Source organism: Salminus brasiliensis, chromosome 9 (assembly GCF_030463535.1).
Source record: "Salminus brasiliensis chromosome 9, fSalBra1.hap2, whole genome shotgun sequence".
Classification (NCBI taxonomy): Eukaryota; Metazoa; Chordata; class Actinopteri; order Characiformes; family Bryconidae; genus Salminus; species Salminus brasiliensis.
Genome location: NC_132886.1, coordinates 39,693,088 through 39,714,874, shown reverse-complemented (window position 1 = coordinate 39,714,874; position 21,787 = coordinate 39,693,088). Strand labels below are relative to the sequence as shown.

General features: G+C 40.6%; 3 protein-coding genes across 6 annotated transcripts in view; 1 reads left to right on the top strand and 2 right to left on the bottom strand.

The window, feature by feature from the left end:
• Positions 1 to 3,251, bottom strand: part of prdx1 (peroxiredoxin 1) — a 3,826-nt gene extending 575 nt beyond the window's left edge. Inside the window, exons 1-5 of the mRNA XM_072688399.1 lie at positions 3,158 to 3,251; positions 2,245 to 2,363; positions 1,997 to 2,150; positions 1,781 to 1,903; positions 802 to 932 (exon numbers count right to left, since the gene is read on the bottom strand). Of these exons, the coding sequence (XP_072544500.1) occupies positions 802 to 932; positions 1,781 to 1,903; positions 1,997 to 2,150; positions 2,245 to 2,350 (514 nt within the window). The 5' untranslated portion in view covers positions 2,351 to 2,363; positions 3,158 to 3,251. The remainder of the gene's footprint in view (positions 1 to 801; positions 933 to 1,780; positions 1,904 to 1,996; positions 2,151 to 2,244; positions 2,364 to 3,157) is intronic.
• The window catches only part of zte38 (zebrafish testis-expressed 38), a 20,958-nt gene extending 8,252 nt beyond the window's left edge, over positions 1 to 12,706 (bottom strand). Inside the window, exons 1-4 of one of the 3 annotated variants that reach the window (XM_072688395.1) lie at positions 12,363 to 12,375; positions 11,154 to 11,468; positions 9,814 to 9,896; positions 5,384 to 5,473 (exon numbers count right to left, since the gene is read on the bottom strand). In XM_072688395.1, coding sequence (XP_072544496.1) covers positions 5,384 to 5,452 — 69 coding nt within the window. In that variant the 5' untranslated portion in view covers positions 5,453 to 5,473; positions 9,814 to 9,896; positions 11,154 to 11,468; positions 12,363 to 12,375. Of the gene's footprint in view, positions 1 to 5,383; positions 5,474 to 7,799; positions 8,171 to 9,813; positions 9,897 to 11,153; positions 11,469 to 12,362 lie in introns of those variants that run through there. The other 2 variants (XM_072688393.1, XM_072688396.1) reach the window with 2 other exon arrangements.
• The window catches only part of fzr1b (fizzy/cell division cycle 20 related 1b), a 12,880-nt gene continuing 3,360 nt past the window's right edge, over positions 12,268 to 21,787 (top strand). The window contains exons 1-11 of one of the 2 annotated variants that reach the window (XM_072688391.1): positions 12,268 to 12,523; positions 15,774 to 15,923; positions 16,468 to 16,569; positions 16,669 to 16,732; positions 17,613 to 17,740; positions 18,127 to 18,209; positions 18,515 to 18,620; positions 20,011 to 20,088; positions 20,905 to 20,970; positions 21,078 to 21,180; positions 21,362 to 21,543. In XM_072688391.1, the coding sequence (XP_072544492.1) occupies positions 15,849 to 15,923; positions 16,468 to 16,569; positions 16,669 to 16,732; positions 17,613 to 17,740; positions 18,127 to 18,209; positions 18,515 to 18,620; positions 20,011 to 20,088; positions 20,905 to 20,970; positions 21,078 to 21,180; positions 21,362 to 21,543 (987 nt within the window). In that variant the 5' untranslated portion in view covers positions 12,268 to 12,523; positions 15,774 to 15,848. Of the gene's footprint in view, positions 12,524 to 15,711; positions 15,924 to 16,467; positions 16,570 to 16,668; positions 16,733 to 17,612; positions 17,741 to 18,126; positions 18,210 to 18,514; positions 18,621 to 20,010; positions 20,089 to 20,904; positions 20,971 to 21,077; positions 21,181 to 21,361; positions 21,544 to 21,787 lie in introns of both variants that reach the window. The other variant, XM_072688392.1, reaches the window with a different exon arrangement.

Below are 21,787 nucleotides of genomic sequence, written 5' to 3'. Positions count from 1 at the left end.
TTCATGAATTCCTAACAACATGACTAGGGTTTGAGGTGTGTGTGTGATGACTTCCGCGAGCAGATTTTACAGTGGTAACCAGTGACCACAGGCTTCTATTACTCGTTGGCTACTTGAGCCTTGTCAAGTCAATTGAAGTCAAATGTATTTGTATAGCGCTTTTTACAACTGTTGTCACAAAGCAGCTTTACATAGTTATTAATTAGTGAAAGACAGAAAAAAAAGAAATAACATAAGAAGACATGAAGGATCCAAGATCCCCAGTAAGCAGCCAACGGCGACAGTGGCAAGAAAAAACTCCCTCAGAGCTGCAGGAAGAAACCTTGGGAGGAACCAAGACTCACAAGGGGGAACCGACACGTCCTCCTCTGGTCAGAATTATTTATAAATTATTGATAAAAGTTACCAAACTATTTATACTGTTGAACTGATCTGATCACAATCATAATATACTATTCATGGTGTAGTCATGGCAGTGATGGTCAGAATGATGAGAGTACTTTAGCCTTGTAGCTCCTCGAGTTGTGGTCCTTGTTGTGGTTACATAAATCTGGACCTTGGCTCACTCTCAGGCCTTCAACTCGTGACTACATCCTCTATGTTGAAATCACACACCCACCAAAGACCCAAAATAGCAGCCAAGACAGCTCACTGTGACTACACTAATTTCAATCATGCAACGATGACTGGCGAAAAAACAATCATTGTTGCATGACACCATAAAAATTGTTGCATTACACCATGAAAATGGAAACGTATCAGTCTGGAAGACCTTGAAGATGATCCTGTTCTACACTGTACCTTCTCCGTGTTTGTCGGTGAACTGAAAAGCCTGAACCAGACGCAGGGTCTCGTCAATCGAGCGGCCCACTGGCAGGTCATTGATGGTTATCTGCCTCAGGATGCCTTTGTCGTCAATGATGAAGAGGCCTCTGAAAAAGAAACAGTTCAAAGTGGACGTTACAGGCTGTTACGCAAGAAATGTACCGATGTAACAAAACCAGTGTGGATCTTTGTACCTGCACCTGCTTTGTTTGAGGTGGAAAAAAATTTGCTAGGCTTCCATCATGCTTGTCTGCTAAAACCCTGTTTTATCTTGCTTCCTAACAATCAGATTAATTTCACTGCTAGCAGCTCATTTGCATAAAATTTGCTTTAGAACTAAATTTGCATTCTTCCTTCTGTATAAGAAGGCATTTAATGAACATTGTTACATAAAAATGCATTCCAGCTGTAACTGGATATTTATTCTCTGTAAAATATTGTTCATATTTCAAGTTCAAACAACTGACTGACTTAAAATCGTACAGAAATAAACGTATTGCCAGTATTTGTAATATATGTATGTGTGTGTATATATACACACACACTAATGTATATTCAAATCTTAGAACTAGACAGCAAAATGTTTTTTAGACATTCTTTTCAATATTTTAACTTTATCCTTAATTATAACACTGTAATTATCAATTTATATCTTTTTAGTCTGTTTTTCCATCTTAGTATTTCAATTATGAGGTATTCCAAACATTACACAACTTATTTGGGATTTTAATTTTATTATAACTAACAATCTTGATTTCTCCAGCTGTCTTATCTATTTAAGAATCATCCACAGCTCACCTACTAATTATTAAAATGTAAGTAACTATTAATACGACATATATACTTAATATGGCACTTGTATAAAGACAATTGGTTTTATTGAATTTATATTATTGAAAAAATTGATTCCACGTTTTTAAACTGTGGTTTATATGGTCATTCCTTCTTAACATACCTGAAAGCAATGCCCTCATCCTCTTTAAGAACTCCATAGTCTTGGGAGATGGAGCGGAGGGTGTCTGCCACCAGAGGAACGTTCATGTGTCCCAGGCCACCTTGCTTTCGGGGAGTGTTTATCCTGACAGAGAGAAATTACGCTAAGCTTTTCTAGTCTGTCGTTAAACATTAAATAATCACAGGTTATTCTGGCTAAATCCTCAGTGATGCTCACCAGGCCAGATGACAGAAGTGGGAGTCAACGGAGGCGCCGATAACCTCGCAGTCGATCTTCCTGAACTCCTCGGCGGCATCACTGAAGGCAATGATCTCAGTGGGGCACACAAAGGTGAAGTCCAGCGGGTAGAAGAACAACACTACATACTTCCCTACAGGCAAAAATACAAAAGGACACCAAGACATGTAGCAATAGAAGCACTTGGGTCTTCTTCATATTTACAGCCGTATTCAACATCAACGCACCTCTGTAGTCAGACAACTTGAGGTCCTTAAACTGGCCGTCTGGCATCACAGCTTTGGCTGTGAAATCTGGAGCAAGGTGGCCGATTTTTGCTTTGCCCGCTGCCATTTTATCAGTTGCACTGAAAAGGGGAACAGAGATTTCATTAAAAAAAAAGAGGAAACTGTGAAAGTGTATTGTGTAGCTCCAAATAAACCGACAAATTAGTGAAGGGTGACAATGACAGGATGAAGGTAGTAGTAGCTACGTCTAGACGGTCCAAAAGATAAAGAACCACTAACTTGATCTAGCTCTGCATAAACCCTTCATCCAGCAGATGAATGAAGAATGAAACTACAGCCTGTACTTCTGCACTTCCTCAGTTTCGTAACATTTATGGCCATGTTAAGGTCCACAAATCTGCAGGTGACCTCAGTTATCAAAAAGGTTAAGGTTTAAAATACAGTCCCCAACCTGACTTATCATTTAACACTAGTCTAGATCAGTGGTAATACTATAAATATGGCATATATGGCCAAAAAAAGGCATTTCTGGCCTTTTTTGGCAACTGTAAGCTCTCCTGTGGACAAGATGACTGAACTACCTAGTCAGAGAAAGCCATTCAATGCTTATACTGACAAAAAAGCTATTAGTATATGAGTTAGTATTATACTATTATACATTTTACGTGTTCATTCAGTCTAAATATGAATAATAACTGTACATAAAGTCACATGTTTGTTCAAATCTTCAGTAAAAGTGGGTTTTATGGCTACACGAACAAGCAAACACTGCAAATGCTGAAACCTGTCTGTAAACGCATGGGTAGCTGAACTCGCCCCATGCAGGAGTAACTCACAACAGTCCAAATACGTCAAATTTCTATATTCCAATAAAAATAATTTCTAAAAACTTGTAGAAGTGTAGTTTACATACCTTCAGCTACTCCACAGCCTGTGTGAACCCGAAGCAAGCTGGAGGGAGCGAGCTGTCGGCTTACGCTTATATAGGGTGGCTGAAATCCCGCGAGACTTGCCGTGACTCTTCAGGCCCACTACACAGTCGTGCCCTGAACTCTCGCGATGTTTAGCGCCATGCTCGGCGTCCGCTGCACTGAGAGCGGTGACTGAGCTGGACCGTTCTCACTGTGTTAGCATGACTTTGCACATTTTTGTCCTCCTTCTCTGAATTAGTAAGCCAAGAAGGCTCAAGAAGAGACAGCGGCGGGGGTTCCTCGGAACCGAATCTAATATTGCCTAATATTAGGTTTCAGCCGTGCTGAATAGTGCTACAATAGCGCTTTGTGAAGGAGCCAGTCAGTGTGTTTCACAGACCTGCAGTGGCTTGAGGTGGACTTGGGGGTTTACAGTCACACTGAGGTTTTTTGGGTTTTAATAAAATAAAAAACTACATGTGAATGTAAAAAAGCTGCAGAAAAATAAGTGAAAAGGTTTAAAGCGGTGTATGCATAGAAACTGAACTGTTAGGCCCTGTTCTTCTCTTTTTAGACCCGTCTGGTGTTAAAGTAACTTTTCACTATTAAAGTAAAAGCAAAAGCAGTCCAGAGGCTTTAGGACACTATAGAATGACATGACCCCTTCGTATAACTTGGCATTACTAATATACTTCAGTAGAAGTAAAGTATCAGCATTTGCATCAAAGGCTTAGCAATAGCACTAAGGCCGAGAAAGTGCGAATCCATTCAATATTTACTGTATGATTACGATTGCATGACATCGTATATGCCGTCATATTTTCCAACCTTTTTTGTTGTATTGACAGTACAATTAAAACCAACGCATGCTGCCTGAAGTGCTCCTCAGAGGTTCCTACATATGGCTTTGAAGCTCCTAAGTACGATGTGATTTGTATTCAAGTGTTTTCAGTCTCTGGGGACGTCTAGAACCTCTCAGTTTGGTTCTTGTCAAAGTGTCTTGGATTCGTATCATTCTTTGCCCATTTTCCTGCTTCCAACACCTCCATCACCTTCAAGACTGTTCACCTGCTGCCTGATATATCCACCCCTTTGCGGGAGCCACTTTAGATGAAGTTCATCAGTATTTTTCAGCATCAGTATTGGTCCATCCTCACAGTGGCGATAATGTTATGGCTAATCTGTGTGTGTAAATATTCTGGTGTTGTGTGTTGACATCCGAAAAACTGGGAGTGCTGGCTCTGGAGCCTACCTGGAATCATTGGGCACATGGCAGGACAAGGTACCAGGCCATTGATTGCTGGGACCACCACACTCAATCAGTCGCTCACACATTCACACCTAGCAGCAATTTTGGGCAACCAATTCACCCCTCATGAGTGTTTTTGAGAGGTGGGAGGAAACAAGACAAGAAAGCCTATGTGGACACACTAAACTCGGGTGTTTGTCGAGTGAGGATTGAACCCACAATCCCAGAAGATCCAAAGCCCAAATTGCTCTTGGTCTTGTTCACACCTGTGGACCATATCATGTAGGCCAGTATAAACGACATTTCTCAAATGCAGGTAATTAGTCATGCTGTGGGGGCCAGAAGTTAAGGAGGCACCTCAAGCTTCAGAACTGTTAGCTAGATCTTTGTGGAGGGGGATAGAGGTGGCGGAAAAAGGGTTTATCTAGTTTACTGGTAACAGGCCGCACCTTTGTAGCTCATACTTTCAGGACGTTTTTTTGATTTCTTACTTCCTTGTAACGTATCAGTGACATGACACACTTTACAAGGTGCTCCATTGTGGTGGTGTTTGCTCACTTTTCCTCATCCATTGGAGGAAGTCATGAGCACACGTCAGCACGAGAAGCAAAATTGTGCAATCCACTTGTATCAGTTATTAATTGTTACCATAATATTTGGCCTTTAGACAGATACTGCAGAAGGCTTCTACATGGAAACGACCCCCCATGTAGCCAATCACAGTATTTAATTATGCACTGGTATCGTCCCTACCAATCACAGCTCAGGGTCGAGCTCCTCTGGGTGCTTGATTGAATTAGAAATGGGAATTTTACCATTTCCAGACAGTTTTGGCTAGATTTTGGCCACATTCTGCGCCCTGGCTGAGAAACTCTGAGGCTAAAACCTTGCAAGAGATCTACAGTATCTTCAACGTTCCTCCTTGTTCTAAAACTGTGCGGACCTGGACGTTGAAGAAGCTGTCATTTGCACACTTCACCTCTACAGCACCGTCTCCCGCCGCAATCGTCCTCCCTCTCTGTCCGTCTTGTTGCCATGGGTGCGACATGAAGGGCTCGATAAGAGGGGCCTGGACACAAAGAGCGTATATTAAAGCACAGCTGTGGTCTTCAGATCAAATGAATGCCTCAAACCGGCGTCGCATTCAAGGGGAAATCTCTTTTAAGCACACAAACATGAGCATAATTAGCGGCCGTCGTATTAGCAGCAAAGCTAGTTATGCCGAGGCCTGTGTGGGCCTTTTGTGCTGAGTCTTCAGGGTTTCCAGCGGGTTAAGCCGAACAAAGCATGTACGCTTGTGTGTGATAGCTTCAAATAAAGGTTTTCCTTTTCCCCTCCTAGAGGACCAGTCCATTAAACAGTGATGGAATACGAACATGGGAGGACATGGAAATGATCTCACGTGGCTCGACACCACTCTTAAAAGCAATGGCGACAAGTGAAAATCGAGGAAAGCATCACTGCACCGCTGTTTTGGACGTTTTCCTAGTTTTAATTCCCAATTTTGTCATTTCCGTTTCCCAACCACTGACCAGGACTTGGACACAGTGCTGGGAGGGTGATGCTAGCACCTGCCACTATCCAAGTATCAGGCCTGCGATCTTCTGATGATAAAAAGATCATAGTAATTATAAAGTAAAGGCAAAAAGCAAAATCTAGAAGTGTTGGCGACGTGAATGTAGAAGTGTTACGTCGATGGTAAAGAGCTGAAATGAGTTTGGAGGGGGTTGTCCAGGGGGTCATTTGACAGTGGTGAAGCTCTATCAAGCACAAGGACTGTGTTTGTAACCATGGCTGCTTCAGAGTTTGGGCCGTCTGATTATTAGCGGAAGAAAAATTGCTACTATGATTATCACCTACTTTGCAGATCGTCTGAGGACACTCTATGCAGCTGGAAGTTCTTCCAGGAGACTCTGGAGACATTAGCGAGTGCAGTGTATGTTTAATCTTGACGAATAACACGATAGGAACATCCCGTAAGCCCGTTAAAACTGTCTGTTGAGAGATCAGGTCTTTGGTCGCCCAGGTCCGACCTAAGAGGCAGGGGGTTGAGTCTACGCCTAAGCAACTGTCTAAACCAAACTGGTGGCGGTGGGTGGGGAGGAAGGAAGGAGAGACGTGACGTCACCACTGAAAGTAGCCAATAAAAACGTGTAACTAAAGGTGTTTTAACACAGGCGGAGGCTGGTGATTGGCTGAAGAAAGATGACGCTGCATTGTTATGACTGAGTCTCCTGGCAGAACTTCTCTCGGTACAGCTTTCATGCTAAAGCTAGCTTCTTATTTGCCCTCATTTTGCCCTTTTTAGACCTGAAACTGTTTAGTCTGATGACTGAAACCTGAAACTGTGGTCTGAGGATGTCTCAAAATGTACATCAGCACAGTCCCATCTGTTGGGTACAATAAATAGTGGCATTACTGTGGGAGATCAGTTCATCCAGCATGTACAGTGCAATTACGTATGGGAACACTAGTGCCTTGCCTTAGTTTTGGCCAAATAAATCAACTAATGCATTTTAGGCTGATTTACTGAAGGCTGTTATCATGCTACATCGGCTAACCCTCTCTTGACTCACACCAGTTTAACAGAACTCAGAAAGTAAAGACAAAAATTCCAAATTACTGACAAACCTCTTCTGAAACATCTATGGCCTAAATGGTTCTTCCTATATGTTACAGTGGTTAAATATTAAGTAGATTTCTTTGTAATTGTATTAAAATCCTGGCGATCATGTGTTAGCAGCATTGCACAATCGAAGGTGACCTAAGTAGCAGGTGGAAACTGACACCCTGCTGAAAAACAGTGAAGGCTAGCATGTATCGTCGGCTGGTTTAACAGCATATCAGCATTCAAAACACAACATATGCTGACCAGCTGATCCACGCTGTTATCTTTTTAGCAGGGCAATGACAACAATGACCAAATTTGGAGAACACCTGGGTACAAAAGTATGTTTTTCGGAGTAATTACAGGGGAACCATATACTAAGAATGGGACTTACCATTAAACAGGGATTTATATGCATTATACATAGGGATTTTAGCAGATACTTAACTGAAAAGCATAAACCTGAGCAGATGGATATTTAATATATAATAAAACAATATATAGCATAAATAACATAATATTGTGTTCATACCTGAAATAAAATATAAAGTTTATGTTGACGGTTTAACATCTGTAGGATAGTAAAAGACTGGACTTTTTAATTAGGCTTTTCCTGCTTTCTCTATGGAGATTTCCCACTACAGGGCAGCAAGTGCCAACATGCCACCACATGCCAAAGTGGTTTCCACAATTTTTCAAACTGCATGGTTTCCCCACCCCCTGCCAGGCTCCAAACTAGCATCATTAAATCCCTGTAGTTCCATCTAGACTTGGCCCTTGTCATTACCTGCTATGCTGTTTACTCTCAAATCCACGGCTGCTTCCCACAGGCCTTCAGCTCTCTGCTGGACCTGCTCACAGACAAGCCTGAACTCATCCAAAACACATTAGGCTCACTGAGAGCAGTGGGCCTCTCCTAGCATGATGCTAATAAGTTAAACAACAATACGTCAAATACGTCACATGCCTTAAACCCACTGCTCTTTCTTAGACTGAGGTACCTGTTACAGGGTCTGGTAGTTCATCACAAGGAAATCCAGTTTTCGTGTAAACTGTGTTGGGTAGGGGTGTAAAACGTGCAGGGGAACTGGGTAAAATGTGCTGGAGAAGGGGGTAAAATGTGCTGGAGAAGGGTGTAAAACGTGCTGGAGAAGGGGGTAAAATATGCTGGAGAAGGGGGTAAAATATGCTGGAGAAGGGGGTAAAATATGCTGGAGAAGGGGGTAAAACGTGCTGGAGAAGGGGGTAAAATATGCTGGAGAAGGGTGTAAAACGTGCTGGAGAAGGGGGTAAAATGTGCTGGAGAAGGGGGTAAAATGTGCTGGAGAAGGGTGTAAAACGTGCTGGAGAAGGGGGTAAAATATGCTGGAGAAGGGGGTAAAATATGCTGGAGAAGGGGGTAAAATATGCTGGAGAAGGGTGTAAAACGTGCAGGGGAACTGGGTAAAATGTGCTGGAGAAGGGGGTAAAATGTGCTGGAGAAGGGTGTAAAACGTGCTGGAGAAGGGGGTAAAATATGCTGGAGAAGGGGGTAAAATATGCTGGAGAAGGGGGTAAAATATGCTGGAGAAGGGGGTAAAACGTGCTGGAGAAGGGGGTAAAATATGCTGGAGAAGGGGGTAAAATATGCTGGGGAGGGGTAAAATATGCTGGAGAAGGGGGTAAAATGTGCTGGGGAGGGGGTAAAATGTGCTGGAGAAGGGGGTAAAATGTGCTGGAGAAGGGGGTAAAACGTGCTGGAGAAGGGGGTAAAATATGCTGGAGAAGGGGGTAAAATATGCTGGGGAGGGGTAAAATATGCTGGAGAAGGGGGTAAAATGTGCTGGGGAGGGGGTAAAATGTGCTGGAGAAGGGGGTAAAATATGCTGGAGAAGGGGGTAAAATATGCTGGGGAGGGGTAAAATGTGCTGGAGAAGGGGGTAAAATATGCTGGGGAGGGGTAAAATATGCTGGGGAGGGGTAAAATGTGCTGGGGAGGGGTAAAATGTGCTGGAGAAGGGGGTAAAATATGCTGGGGAGGGGTAAAATGTGCTGGGGAGGGGGTAAAATATGCTGGGGAGGGGTAAAATGTGCTGGAGAAGGGGGTAAAATATGCTGGGGAGGGGTAAAATGTGCTGGAGAAGGGGGTAAAATATGCTGGGGAGGGGTAAAATGTGCTGGGGAGGGGTAAAATATGCTGGAGAAGGGGGTAAAATATGCTGGGGAGGGGTAAAATATACTGGAGAAGGGGGTAAAATGTGCTGGGGAGGAGTAAAATATGCTGGAGAAGGAGGTAAAATGTGCTGGAGAAGGGGGTAAAATGTGCTGGGGAGGGGGTAAAATGTGCTGGGGAGGGGGTAAAATGTGCTGGAGAAGGGTGTAAAATATTCTGGGGAGGGGTAAAATGTGCTGGGGAGGGGTAAAATATGCTGGAGAAGGGGGTAAAATATGCTGGGGAGGGGTAAAATGTGCTGGGGAGGGGTAAAATGTGCTGGGGAGGGGGTAAAATATGCTGGAGAAGGGGGTAAAATGTGCTGGGGAGGGGGTAAAATGTGCTGGAGAAGGGGGTAAAATGTGCTGGAGAAGGGGATAAAATATGCTGGGGAGGGGGTAAAATGTGCTGGAGAAGGGTGTAAAATATTCTGGGAAGGGGGTAAAATGTGCTTTATCCTCTACCTGGCAGAAATGAACTTTCATAGGTTATTGTTTTTAGAATGTGAAAAAATGAAATAGCTTAATGGTCCGTTTCAATCTATATATATATATATATAATGCAAATGTGGCTGTTTGGTGATATTTATATCCTCTAAGCAGAAACTGACCCTAAACAAGTTCCTCCAAGCCAAGCGGTGGTGCTGTCCAACATGATTCACCCCCTGAAGCAGAAGCTTGCACTTGCCCAGTTCTGTGGGAGGGAAAGAGGAGATGCAGGAGAGAAAGTGATGAGCTGGTCAGCACTGATTCACACTTGTTTACATCAGGCTTCTGGTATGTTAGTGTTTTAAAGACTCAGACTCAGATGAAGCTTTTGTTGAGGCTGGGGTGAGTACATGAATGCATTCATGTTTGCTGATGATTATTAATGTATTTATTAATTATCAAATCTGGTAGAAAACTTGAAAAGAAAAGTTGGGGAGGCATTATGCCATGGTGGCTGCCACAGAGCACATAATACCGACCTTTTCCAATCTTGGTAATGCTTAAAGAACAGGTGCAGTCACTAAATCACATGGCTCTAAATAAATAAACAGCCGAGCGTGTCATTACCCAACACACAAATAATAATTAGCCTCTTTCATCTGTTAGCCCTGCTAAGATTATAATTATTTCAGTTAGGCCTGTTAATAGGGTTACCCTCTGTTGCCCTCACTTAAGCATAGTTCACATAATGGAATGAATTAACCTTGAGTTAACCCGTAGAGCCCCAAGCCAGTCTTGTGTGCATCTTACTATCATTATATTGAAGCTCAAAGTGAACATTTTCAGACATTTTTGCCCCCGATTTTACATACACATAGCCCACTAGCTGCATGAAAATGATCATTTTTCTGATTGATGTAGCCATCTGCATATTTACCATCCTTACTGGTTTCTAAATGTGCATAACGCTGCTGTTATGCGCTGTTGCACTGCACTAAGATTGCCCCAGCAACTTAACTTTCCATATGCATACTTTTTCCAAATGCATATATTTTTACATTTATATATTTATTGTTATATTGTAAATTATTGTATTGTATTACTGTGCTGTATTGTGCTATTGCTACTGGCTGCTAAATGTCCTTCGGGATCCATAAAGTATCTGTCTATCTACCTATCTATCTATCTATCTATCTATCTATCTATCTATTTATCTAACTATTTATTTTTTGGTCTTTGTGTCCACTTTCTTACACAGCCCAAGTTTACAGCCCCATCCAGAAGCGTGACAGAATTTGAGAATATGGCACCAAGAAAAAGCTCTGATACTCAACAAGTGTACTCTGCTATTCTCTGTACCAAATCACCTCGAAGACGAAAACAAGAACAAAAGCAAGGAGAAAGATCTCCACTGCTCAGACTGTGAGAAGAGTTTTCTTAAACCGAGTCAGCTACTAAAACACCAGCGAGTTCATACAGGAGAGAAGCCGTATGAGTGCTCAGAGTGAGGGATGAGGTTTACTCAGTGGTATAATTTACAACAACATCCTTCCTGTAGGCAGACATGTCCCAGCTGGTTATGAGGCTGACCATGGTGATGTCGTCCACAAACTTCAGGATCTTCAAACTGGAGTCCATGAATGGATTTCTAGTGTAGGTTCTTGGATTGTTGAGATGCTGCAGCATAACATGCAGGGTCGCGTTTACAGCATCATGATCTGACTTGTTAGCTCTGTATGCGAACTGCAGGGCGTCCATCAGAGGGTCTGTCATAGCCTTCAGGTTGGCTAGGTTCATGCATGCCAAATTAAAAACTTGCTTTGATTGAACCTTGGCCCTATGTTCAGAGTGGTGTTGAATGGAACCAGATCCAGAATGATAAAAGAAAAAATCGGTGTTAAATAAAAACTCATATCCAACAGCTGTTGGACTTAAATGCTTTAAACATTCCTACTCTTTAACATGGTATTTAAAGCTAGAGATGGAAAATTCAGGTCTGGAAAGTAAGGGCTGGCCTCAGAGCCACCCAAGCAGTTGGAGGCGGATTTTTCATCTCTACTTAATGCAAAATTATTTAATTTGGGCCACATAAACTTTGCTATCAGGGAATATGCTAATGGTTAGCCTCCTAATTATTAATCCCAAGGGTATTACTCCTTCTAAAACTTGATTAGACTTTAAAGACAATTAGGCATTCAGTCTAATAATAGAATAAAAGTCTTTAATATCGACAACAACTATTACTACTACTACTAATAATAATAATTATTATTATTATAGGAATTATGTCTCATTTTATATTTGTTCGATTATACATGTTTTATTTTATTTTATTTTATTATTGTTCCTCTTTTCTTCCCACGAAAATAAGCGCCCCTAGCGTCTAGGTGCTGAACTGCAGGTAAACCACAGATCGTTCGCCAAATTGCTAAAAAAAAAAAATCACGTAGTTCTTTAGTTACTGAAGCTTTTTTTTTTTTTTAGCTAATTAGCGAATATTTTAAAGAACTAGTTAACGCCGTTTTTAGCGTTAATAACCCTTTAGGAACCTAATATTTACTAAATCAGCTGCAGGTAAACCTGAGCGCTGGGGGAGGGCGAGGCTGGGTACTGTGAGCTGCAGCGCCCCCGTGTGTCTGCTGTCCCATATCGCAGCTGATTCTCGTCGCCATCTTCGGCATCAAACGTAAACATTGGAGCTGTTGAGCTGAGTGTCAGCGAAAACACACACCTGACACGGAGCACCTGAACAGGAAGAGGAGGACAGCACCCGCCGTGTATCCGAGACCCTTTCAGCACATTAATGCCGGAGCTCGTTCCAGGCTGCGTGGTCGTTTTTGGCTGACGGTCCCAAAATGAGGCATCAGTGCGCTCCGTAAACAGCGCAGACAGGTTAGCTGCTGTTAGCCGGCTGGCTAAAGCCTTCCTCTGAGCCCCAGCCTCGCCTGCAGGACTCGTCCTTCTGCACACCGGCCCGCCTGCGGTGTCTGCGGCGGGGTCACGAAGTGCTGGGCGAAATAGAGCTGTTAGAGAGGGCTGCTGCTGCTGCTGCTGCTTCCCCTGTGTGTGTGTGTGTGTGTGTGTGTGTGTGTGGTTTAGCTTCCATAGCAACGTTGTAGGGGAGAGGGTTCAGTGTTTAAAGCCGGGCTTATTAATATCAGTATATTATTAATATCAGTATATTATTAATATCAGTATATTTCTCTTATTAATATCAGTATATTATTAATATCAGTATATTATTAATATCAGTATATTTCTCTTATTAATATCAGTATATTATTAATATCAGTATATTATTAATATCAGTATATTTCTCTTATTAATATCAGTATATTATTAATATCAGTATATTATTAATATCAGTATATTTCTCTTATTAATATCAGTATATTATTAATATCAGTATATTTCTCTTATTAATATCATTATCTATATTATTAATATCAGTATATTTCTCTTATTAATATCAGTATCTATATTATTAATATCAGTATATTTCTCTTATTAATATCAGTATCTATATTATTAATATCAGTATATTTCTCTTATTAATATCAGTATCTATATTATTAATATCAGTATATTTCTCTTATTAATATCAGTATATTTCTCTTATTAATATCAGTATATTATTAATATCAGTATATTTCTCTTATTAATATCAGTTAATTTATCTTATTAATATCAGTTAATTTATCTTATTAATATCAGTTAATTTCTCTTATTGTCAGTTAATTTATCTTATTAATATCAGTTAATTTATCTTATTATTGTCAGTTAATTTATCTTCTTAATATCAGTTAATTTCTCTTATTATTGTCAGTTAATTTCTCATATTATTGTCAGTTAATTTATCTTATTAATATCAGTTAATTTCTCTTATTATTGTCAGTTAATTTATCTTATTAATATCAGTTAATTTCTCTTATTATTGTCAGTTAATTTCTCGTATTAATATCAGTTAATTTCTCTTATTATTGTCAGTTAATTTCTCGTATTAATATCAGTTAATTTATCTTATTAATATCAGTTAATTTATTAAAGTGTTGAATCTGTTAAATCTGTAAGCAGGAGCTTTACCTGTTCTCATGTTTATGTTCCTGAACAAAGGGACAGGTTTGTATTTTTTAAAGCTCCTGAAGTTTGATGAGTCCCTCCCTCAGATTGGAGGAGACACTTCAGTTAAACTGAGAGAACAACATATTAAATAAGAGTAATTTATTACATTTAGATTATATATATATCTATTTTTTACATTAAATATATTTATTGAATTGGGGAAATTATTTAGTAAACTGAAGGAATGGTTCATTAAATCTAGCTGAGATTAATCTGAACATTAAAATAAATTTAAAAATGAGGGAATGATTTATCAAACCCAAGGAACAATTTATTAAATCAAGACATTTATTTATCATACTGAAATAATTTACTACATAAAAAATGATTTATTAAACTAAGGGAGCCCTTTAATTAAAATTAGGCAATAACTTTAATAAAAAATGATATGAACTGAAATTTTGACTTATTAAGATAAGAGAATAATTATTATTATTTTTTTTAAATATAGATGTATTATATTGGGACTAATAAATGATAAAATGATTTATTAAAGTAAAGGGAATGTTTTATTAAACTGAGGGAACAACTGAACTAATAAAAAATAATTTATTAAATGGAGGTGATTTAAATGAATATTAAATGAATAATTATTAAATAAAAATATTTAAAATTATTTATTAAACTGAGAGAGTAAATTATTCAATCGAAGGAATGGTTTAAGTCTGTTTTTTATTATCTTGATTATTTAGGGGCTCTGTGGCTATATATATATATATATATATATATATATATATATATATATATATATATATATATATATATATATATAAAACAGGTGCAGGTTGGATGTGTGTCTACCTTTTACTTTCAGCTGATATCAAGATAAGCAGGTTTGTACTAAAGTGTGAGTAGAGGACATAAAGGTGATTCCACTGATGTTTCCCAACTTTGTTAATTCAGTAATTCGCTGGTTAAAATGTAAAGAAAGTCTTTCAGAGTGGGTTCAGGTGTGAATGGTGTTTTATATGGAAGGATGATGATGATGATGATGATGATGATGATGGTAAAACAGTGTGTTTTCTTTAGGGACTATTTTGCGTCACTATGCCGTGCATGTATCCCTCCACCATGAATGCATATTGTTCTCAGAACTCTGGTAGAACAGTGTCTCAGGCATCAGGCAGCGTCTTCATCACCATTAGGTGTGATGACGTTTTGTGAGGGAGCTTTTACAGCTTCAGACGCCTTGGTTTTAGTTCACCACCACTGTGATGTCCAGTTCTGACTGGGTCAGTTTTGCTCTTCCCCCACTCTGAATGACTGCTTACTTTTTAATAGTTTAATTATTCAGAAGAAAATCAGTGGAATTTCCCATTTTAATGGTTGTTGTGGTTTGTTTAGGCATTAGACTTAATACTCAGCTGTGTCTGGAAGTCGGTCAGGGGATATGTAATGTGGCCTTTCCAATAAACACCAGCTAATAAGAAGCACTAGCTCGATATGTCCGTGTTTGTAGACAGTAGAAAATAAGTGGACGGTGGTTATGATAAGAACACAGCAGCAGCACTGAAAGTAGACAGTAGAATTGATACTAATTGTCCTTAAATCATCCATTAGTTACTGCGTTAAATATACTATATGGTCAAAAGTTTGTGGACACATAGGGATTTAAAGGCATTCAACCCCATGAGAGCATCAATGAGGTCACTGGTACTGATGTTGGATTAATCCCAGAGGTAATGGATGAAGCTCTGTCACTCCAGAGAGCTGAGTGGCTTTTTTTTTCTAGACCCTCAAGCTAACACTTGACCTTAGGGGTTTTGTATTCACAGCTGCGCTTAGGAAGTGTCTACAAACTTTTGGACATGTAGTGTATTTTTGTATCTTTGCTCTGTACCACGTTAAATTCAGTCCCGATTTTGTCACAGTACCCTATAAGTTCTCTCTGTATGTATGTATGTATGTATTTATTTATTTATTTATTTATTTACACACACCCGTCTCCGCTCGTTTAGCCAGTCGCTGTCGGGACTGTGTGGCGCTGGCAGTGACACGATTCGGGCGTGTTTTTGCTCAGGGATGGGAACGCTCTGGGGATCTGCGTGTGCAGACTGAGCCAGAGGCAGAGCCAGAGCGGTGGCTTCAGGAGGAGATGGACCAGGACTACGAGAGGCGCCTCCTTAGGCAGATCAATCACCAGAACGTACCGGAGGGCCAACTGACCAAGGTGGGTGAAGCCAGAATGATGAAGACATGAGGTTAGAGACCTTCATCCAGCCTGTGTTGTTTATTAGTTAGTAGTTGGTCAGTGTCAGAAAGACCTGGAAACCACTACAGAGAGCTAGGGGGGCAGAAATACCTCCATAGGTTGTTATTAATGGGATAATCTATTAGAATAACGATCACAGTAATCAAGCATTTTACGCACCGCTTTGCTCTCACGCGGACGTAGCGTCAAACAAGAAACGGGTGCAAATAACGACGTCTTGTACAAGAGCATTCCCACTATTTGTTGTGTGTAATTTTTCAACAAAAAACAAGGACATTTTTGCAAGGACAAACCGTTATGGCTCTTTCTTAATGATTAGGCTTAAATTCATGTTTTTTTCATTAAAAAAGTATTTAAATGTTACATTTTCAATGAAAGCTATTTTGTCTGTAAGCCTTAATCAAAATATATAGCATTGTAAACATAACCTAAGATCGTTTTTTAATAAATATTTTTTAATCATTTGTTTTTAATTTTGTTTTGTTTTTTTTCTCGACCCCAGTCCGGATATGCTACCTGCAGTCCAGTCAGTGTTAAATCGGGGGACAGGTTCATACCCACTCGTGCAGGGAGCAACTGGAGCATCAACTTCCATTACGCTAACGTAAATCACGCTTCCTTTTTAACGTTTCTGTTGTGAGCGTGAGGCTGCAGATACAGCTCTTTAAAGACCCTGACTGACCGTTATTTCTCGTTCATGTAGGAAAACTGTTGGTCGCCCAACCAGAATCAGAGGTCGAAGGATGCGAGTGCAGACACTGGAAAGGGTAACATTTAATCACATTTAACGCGTATAATCATTGTCACATTCAAATTTCCCCGAAGTGCAAAGAAAATTAGTAGCTATGCAACATAGTTTTGTCCGATAGTAAAATGCACTTAATAGTACAACTATATTCATAACTATATAGTAACATTATTCTTATTTTTTAAAAGTAACTTTTTATAACTGTATAACTATAAAGTAACCTTATCTTTATACGTGTATAGCAACCATATATTTATAACTACGTGATAAGTTTGTTTAGAAGTACATGATAACTTAATATGTATAATCATATCACATTATAACTTTGTTAGATATATTTATATCTGTATTGCAGATATATTTAGTCTTGTATTTATAGCTAAAAGTATATGCTGACGATATATTTATTTATATATATGGCGGTTATATATATATATATTTATGACTATATTGTAGCTAAATATATAACTTATGTAATATATAGTATAATAACCTTGTATTTATATTGTCTTGTATTTAAAACTAAACAGAAACTTTGTATTTATAGCTACATTGTATACAACTGTATAACTATATAATAACATTGTATAACATGGCGTCATATATTTAGAACTATATGATAAGTTTTATGTTTATAACTACATGATAATCTGATATTTATAATGGCAGGGTACTATATATATATATATATATATATATATATATTCATATAATCGTACTCTTGAAAGGTTTTGGCAAGGTTTTGATATACTATATTTATGACTAAATTGTTGCTGTATTTCTGAATGTACAGCTTTATTAGAACTTTAAAGCTATGTAGTGCTTTGTGTTGACTATATTAAACTTTACATCATTTTGTATTTATAACTATACGGTAACCGTGTTACCGATGGTAACAGATGCAGTGGCCTATGCTGCTCTGCTGCGGAACGAGCTGCTGGGGGCAGGAATTGAGACCGTTCCTGACCCTCACACAGACGACCGACGGCAGGCCATCCTCAGCCAGGACACACACAGCCTCTTCAGGGTGAGCAGCACTTTATATGGATATATTTTGATATTGCAGTATTTTTGTAAAATCTACAAACATTAAGATATATATATATTTTAGCTTTACTTTAGAGTACTTTAGCTTTACTTTCTTACTTTTTTTATTAAGATTTATAATATTTGTAATTCGTTATAATTTATAGAAAGTTCAGTCCTAACTCTACATTCATCTGAAAGATTTAGCGGCCCAAAGGTTCTTCTCTTGTTCCTGATCTGCCAGTTTAGAGTCATGGCTGAACGTGTCGTGGCGAATAGGATAAGTCAGCTAGCGTGTTTTAAGCGACGTTAACGAGGCTGGCGTAACGGGACTGTATGCAAACGGTAAAAGGTGAAGATGACTAATTTTCTTTCATTTCGTTTCAGTACACCATCCACACAAAGCGAGTGCCTTTTGACAGCGGCAATGAAATCTCCCCTTATTCCCTCTCTCCTCTCAGCAACAAGAGGTAACTCAGTTTCACTTCATCAGCTATTAAAGTAGTTTCTGTTCATTTCACTTCTGAAAACCTACAATTGTAGTCTATTGTGACCAGTTTACATTAGGACTAGTCTTACAGTAAAAGGCAGGTTTGGAGGTGAAGCCTTTCACTAGATGTCTCTTAAGGAACCAGATCAGGGTTCTTGTATAGTTTTGCCCCAGACATACGCCCTAGTCATTTTTTCCATCCTTGGTTTGTTTGCACCAGTGTCAAATCTGTCTCAGCACTGATACTGGTGTGTGTGTGTGTGTTGATTATCTATTTATCTACAGTCACAAGCTGCTGCGCTCGCCACGAAAGCCTGCAAGAAAAATCTCCAAAATCCCCTTCAAAGTCCTGGATGCTCCTGAGCTGCAGGACGACTTCTACCTTAACCTGGTGCGTTCCCCCGTTCCTTTCAGTGGCGCTCATGGCAGTTTTACGATTAGCAGCAGCGTCATGGCTCATCTCAGCTGTGATGTCAGTCCCCATAATGTATAAAGGCTCGTTTCCAGCAGTTCTGCAAAGTAAAGCAAAGAATCCAGTAATTCCTCCAAATTCCTCCACCAGAAAAAGTAGTTCCAGCACAGACAAGTTAGGAAAGTTGGTTTAGGGGCAACAACAGGCTTCGCAACGATTTTCTAATATTCACACTTTTACTTTTCTAGATGTGTATTTGTTTAGGTTGGAGGAAAGTGACCGATGTAACGCTTTTCAACCGGTCCGATTAGAAAAAACATAGTGAACTAGATTAGAACTAACTGTTATGTAGTAATAATAATAATAATTATTATTATTTGTGATGTAATACTTTAATAATTCTAATTAAGTCATGAAGATGTTAAAGATGAGCATGGTATTATTGTAGCCATATTTAAATAACACCCGTGCTCTCAATACAGAACGTGCAGTGAAAGCAGTTACAGGCTATAACAGCATTATTGCATGTAACCCAGCAGCTTCACCCTCTGCAGTGTTTGTGTCCAGACCCTTTGTAAGAGTCGTATGATGCAACCTGTTAGCAACGGCTACGTCTCCAGTGCTCTCGATCTCTCTCTTACCCCAAGCGTAGATGATGTGCGCTCTTCTAATACAAAGCTATGAGCATAAGTCTTCACAGTTGACATAAAAATGATATACACTAAATGGACAAAAGTATTGGGACACCTGCTTGTTCATTCTTTCTTCTGATTTCAAGGGTATTAAAACTGAGTTGACCCTGCTTTTGTTGGAGTAACGGTCTCTACTGTCCAGAGAATAAGACTTTCTTCTAGATTTTGGAGGAGCATTGCTGTGAGAATTGGATTGCATTCAGCGACACTAAGAGCGCTAGTGAGGTCAAGATGTTGGATGATCTCTAACCCTCCTCCTCCTCCTCGACTCCCCAACTCATCCCTAAAGTAATGGATGGAGCACCCACCGTCATTGCAGAGATCACAGTTCTTCCGCTGCCCCACAGCTTCTCAATGTCGGGTGGCTTTATACCCCTCTAGCCCACGCCTGGCATTAGGCAGCATGGTGCCAATAGGTTCATCATGTTGATCTGCTCCAGAGAGTCCTATTCTATTGGCAGTACTTCTTTACAGGGACTAGACAAGCTGTGTGTATGTGTGTGCGCATTTGCACATCGGTGTCAGCAATGGGTCCAACTTAACGTAGCTGAGTGCATTCATAGAAGGGGTGTCCGCAAACATTTGGACAAGTAGTGTATAAGAATGCTGCTTAAGTTGATTGAGTGAAACTGAAGGATTAACGTCTGGGTTGTTTTGGGGTTTTTTGCTGTCAACAGGTGGATTGGTCTGCTGGGAACCTCCTGAGCGTCGGTCTGGGGGCCTGTGTTTACCTGTGGAGCGCCTGTACCAGCCAGGTGGGAGAGAGTTCAAGTGCCTGATGGACAATAAGGGTAGATTATTAGGCCGTATCGATTAGTATGCACTTACTTAATTCACAATTCTAATAAGGCCAGTGGGGTGTGGAGGAATCTCCGTGGTTGGTGTGGCGCAACAGATAATACCACTACCTGCTAGTGAGCTACCTCACCACGTGGGAGACTGGGGTTCCATTCCCAGTCGGGGTGACTATGCTGCGCTACACCAATAAGAGTCCTTGGGCAAGACTCCTAACACTACACTGACCCACCTCTGTAATACAAGTAACCTTGTAAGTCGCTCTGGATAAGAGCGTCAGCTAAATGCCATAAATGTAAATGTAAATGTAAATCTTGTGATTATTGGAGATGACGTTGATAGCAGAGGGCCAAAAAAATAAATAAAAGCAGTATTATGTGCTCATGGGCTCCCCTTACAGATGTGGAGTGTATTTCACTTTCACACCACTGCTGTAAATACAACAAATGTGGTCCTCCTGAAATCGGTCTAGACTGCGGACTTCAGGTGGTCAGCTAAAGGTGTGGAAGCTATCTGCTATCCGCTCCTGGCACCCCGGTTTTGGTTCTTTTTGTCATATGACTGCTTTGACTAATCACCTGTATGGCGAAGAACCTACGAGAACGTCTTGTCCTCGTTTGCAGGCGTCAGATATGCATCAGAAATACACTTTCAACCACTAGGGGGCACACCTCATAAAATGTTTTTCAAATTTGAAAATGATTATAGATTTGAAAGCGTTTGTGAAGATGACTTGCTCCTCTGTGTTTTTTCTTGGCTGTTTGAACTCTCCGCAGGTGACGAGGTTATGTGATTTGTCAGTAGACGGAGACTCTGTGACGTCAGTCTGCTGGAACGAGCGGGTCAGCCCCACCAAGTTTCCAAATCGATCACGCATCCGTATTTGCCTTTGATTGCCATTACTGTCCAAGCTTTGGGACTGTATATCTTATATCTGTGTTCTTCACAGGGAAGCTTGGTTGCTGTTGGAACCCATAAAGGCTTTGTGCAGATTTGGGACGCAGCCGGAGGGAGGAAGTTGACCAGCCTGGAAGGGCACTCAGCCCGTGTCGGTTGGTACCACATCCACTATCTCATCAGTATCATGTGCGCCATGAGCTACAGATCAGGCAAAGTCAGGGCGGGGACAGACAGGGACGGAGGTTTTGTGTAGGTACTGAGACGCAGCCGAGAACTTAGCAACAGCGTGCCGCTGTTGTTTAATGAAGGTTTGGGACGTCTGTCCACCCTCAGGGGCGCTGGCGTGGAACGGAGAGCAGCTGTCCTCAGGCAGTCGGGACAGGGTGATCCTGCAGCGAGATGTGCGCACGCCTCCGCCAATGGAGAGGAAGCTGCAGGGCCACAGGCAGGAAGTGTGTGGGCTGAAGTGGTCTCCGGACCACCAGCACCTCGCCTCCGGAGGAAATGACAATAAGGTAAACCACAGTGAGGTCTGACACAACGTCGATCAGCTTTGCTTTCAGGTTGTCGTCTCAGAGTTTATACTTGGTGATATTTATGGTGATATTGCTCTGTTAGAGCGCCAAACAAGCGGGCCGAGACCACCTGAGCAGGTGAGGTGGGTCTCAAAGGCATCTAATCAAACTAGACACAGAGTTGTGGACGAACATGGGGTCACTCCTGCCTGCTCACTCCGCCAACGTCATGCAGCCTGCCCCC